Source organism: Stegostoma tigrinum, chromosome 43, assembly GCF_030684315.1.
Source record: "Stegostoma tigrinum isolate sSteTig4 chromosome 43, sSteTig4.hap1, whole genome shotgun sequence".
NCBI lineage: Eukaryota > Metazoa > Chordata > Chondrichthyes > Orectolobiformes > Stegostomatidae > Stegostoma > Stegostoma tigrinum.
Window position 1 is genome coordinate 7,500,395 of NC_081396.1, and position 1,812 is coordinate 7,502,206.

A 1,812-nucleotide genomic window follows, 5' to 3' on the forward strand; every position below is an offset into this window, starting at 1 on the left:
TTAGCGCCTGTGGAGCCGCTGGTGCGTCCTGAGGCTGGACGACTGGTTGAAGCCCTTGCCGCACTCGGAGCAGGCAAACGGCCTCTCCCCGGTGTGGACCCGCCGGTGCCTCCGCAGGCCGGACGAGCCCCTGAACCTCTTGGCGCACTGCAAGCAGCCGAACGGCCTCTCCTCGGTGTGGACCCGCTGGTGAAGCATCAGGTCCCGGGAGCTCTTGTAGCTTCGGCCGCAGTCCGCGCACCGGTACGGCCTCTCGCTGGTGTGAGAGACGCGGTGCCTCTGCAGCCCGGAAGCCTGGCTGAAGCCCTTCCCACACTCGGCGCAGACGAACGGCCTCTCCCCGGTGTGGACCCGCTGGTGCCTCCTGCGGTCGGAAGGAGTTCGGAACCTCTTGGGGCACTGCGGGCAGCCGAAAGCCCTCTCCCCGGAGTGAACTCGCCGGTGGATCCTGAGGTCCCCGGGGCTTTTGAAAGCACCACCACAGTCGGCGCACTTGAACGGCCTCTCGTCGGTGTGGGTGACAAGGTGGCTCAGCAGGTTGGACGACGTGCCAAACCCCTTCCCACACTCGGAGCAAGTGAAGGGGGTCTCCCCGGAATGCACCCGCCGGTGCCTGCGCAGGTAGAACTGGGCGCGGAAGCCCTTCCCGCACTCCGGGCAAGCGAACGGCCTGTCCCTGGCGTGGACCCGCTGGTGAGCCTGCAGGCTGGGCAGCCGGGCGAACTCCACTCCGCACTCGGTGCAGGCGAACGGCCTCTCCCCGGTGTGGGCGCGTCGGTGAGCCTGCAGGCTGGGCAGCCGGGCGAATCCTTTCCCGCAGTCGGAGCAGGCGAACGGTTTCTCCTCACCATGGACCCGCCGGTGCTTCAGCAGGTGGCCCGACTGCGTGAACGCTTTGCCACACACCGGGCAGGCGAACGGCCTCTCCCCGGTGTGGATGCGCCGGTGCGTGAGGAGGCTCGATAACTGAATGAAGCCCTTCCCACATGCCGAGCAAGTGAACGGCCTCTCCCCAGTGTGGACCCGCCGGTGGATTTCCAGCTCCGACGGGGAACGAAATCCCTTCCCGCAGTCCCCACACTGCCATCGCTTCTCCATGTGGGGTGCGCGTCTCTGAATGACTGACAATCAGGTACAGCTTCTCCCTGCCAGCAACGATGTGATCTCCTTTGCTGACCTTCGAAACTGGTTAAAGCTCTCTCCACAGTCAGTTCACTGGGACACTTTCCCTAAATCAGTGTGTGTTTGTGCTCATCATCATGCCTTTCTGGTCACAGGCGTTCAAAGATATTACAGACCAACAAAACAAAAAGTCTCTTTCTAAAAAGACTGACGATATTCTGGTCCCGAATGTCTCTCTGTCAAATCTTGGCTTGACATTTTGTCCGATCTGAGTCCGAAAATCTTCCCTTTCTGATGCCCTGTAAAGAGAGTTTGCAAAAGTCATTAAAGGGTTTTAAAAAAGTCCAGGGTTGACAGTTCTAGTCCCTGTGAAACTTTTCTTTCAGTCTTCTGCAAAGATTGTAAATCTCAATCACGTACACTGTTAGCCCTGCTATTTCTTATCTACCCCCTCTCCCCACTCTCCCGAAGGGGCTGATTGACTGACTCAGACTCATCTCTTCCTGGACTGGGCAAGAAAAGCTTCATGAAGTTTGCTAGCATATCAGTATGTACTGAACGAAAATTGTAGGTTCTGCAGCCTGCCCTATAGTTGGTTACAGACACACACTGAACAAGCTGTAACTGCTTATGATATCCTTAAATTCGCCCTCGTTAGTGATTTCAAAGTGTTAAAAGGTAGGCACTTGA

General features: G+C 58.0%; 1 protein-coding gene across 1 annotated transcript; it reads right to left on the reverse strand.

Moving 5' to 3' along the window:
- Positions 1–1,098, reverse strand: LOC125448885 (zinc finger protein 418-like). Its single transcript, XM_059641827.1, has one exon. It carries the CDS (start codon positions 1,096–1,098, stop codon positions 1–3), a length of 1,098 nt encoding a protein of 365 aa, XP_059497810.1.
- Between the last annotated feature and the right edge of the window lie 714 nt (positions 1,099–1,812).

Bases quoted from the DNA above. Each gene is read 5' to 3' on its own strand.
- LOC125448885 (XM_059641827.1), bottom strand. From the start codon at position 1,098: ATGGAGAAGCGATGGCAGTGTGGGGACTGCGGGAAGGGATTTCGTTCC.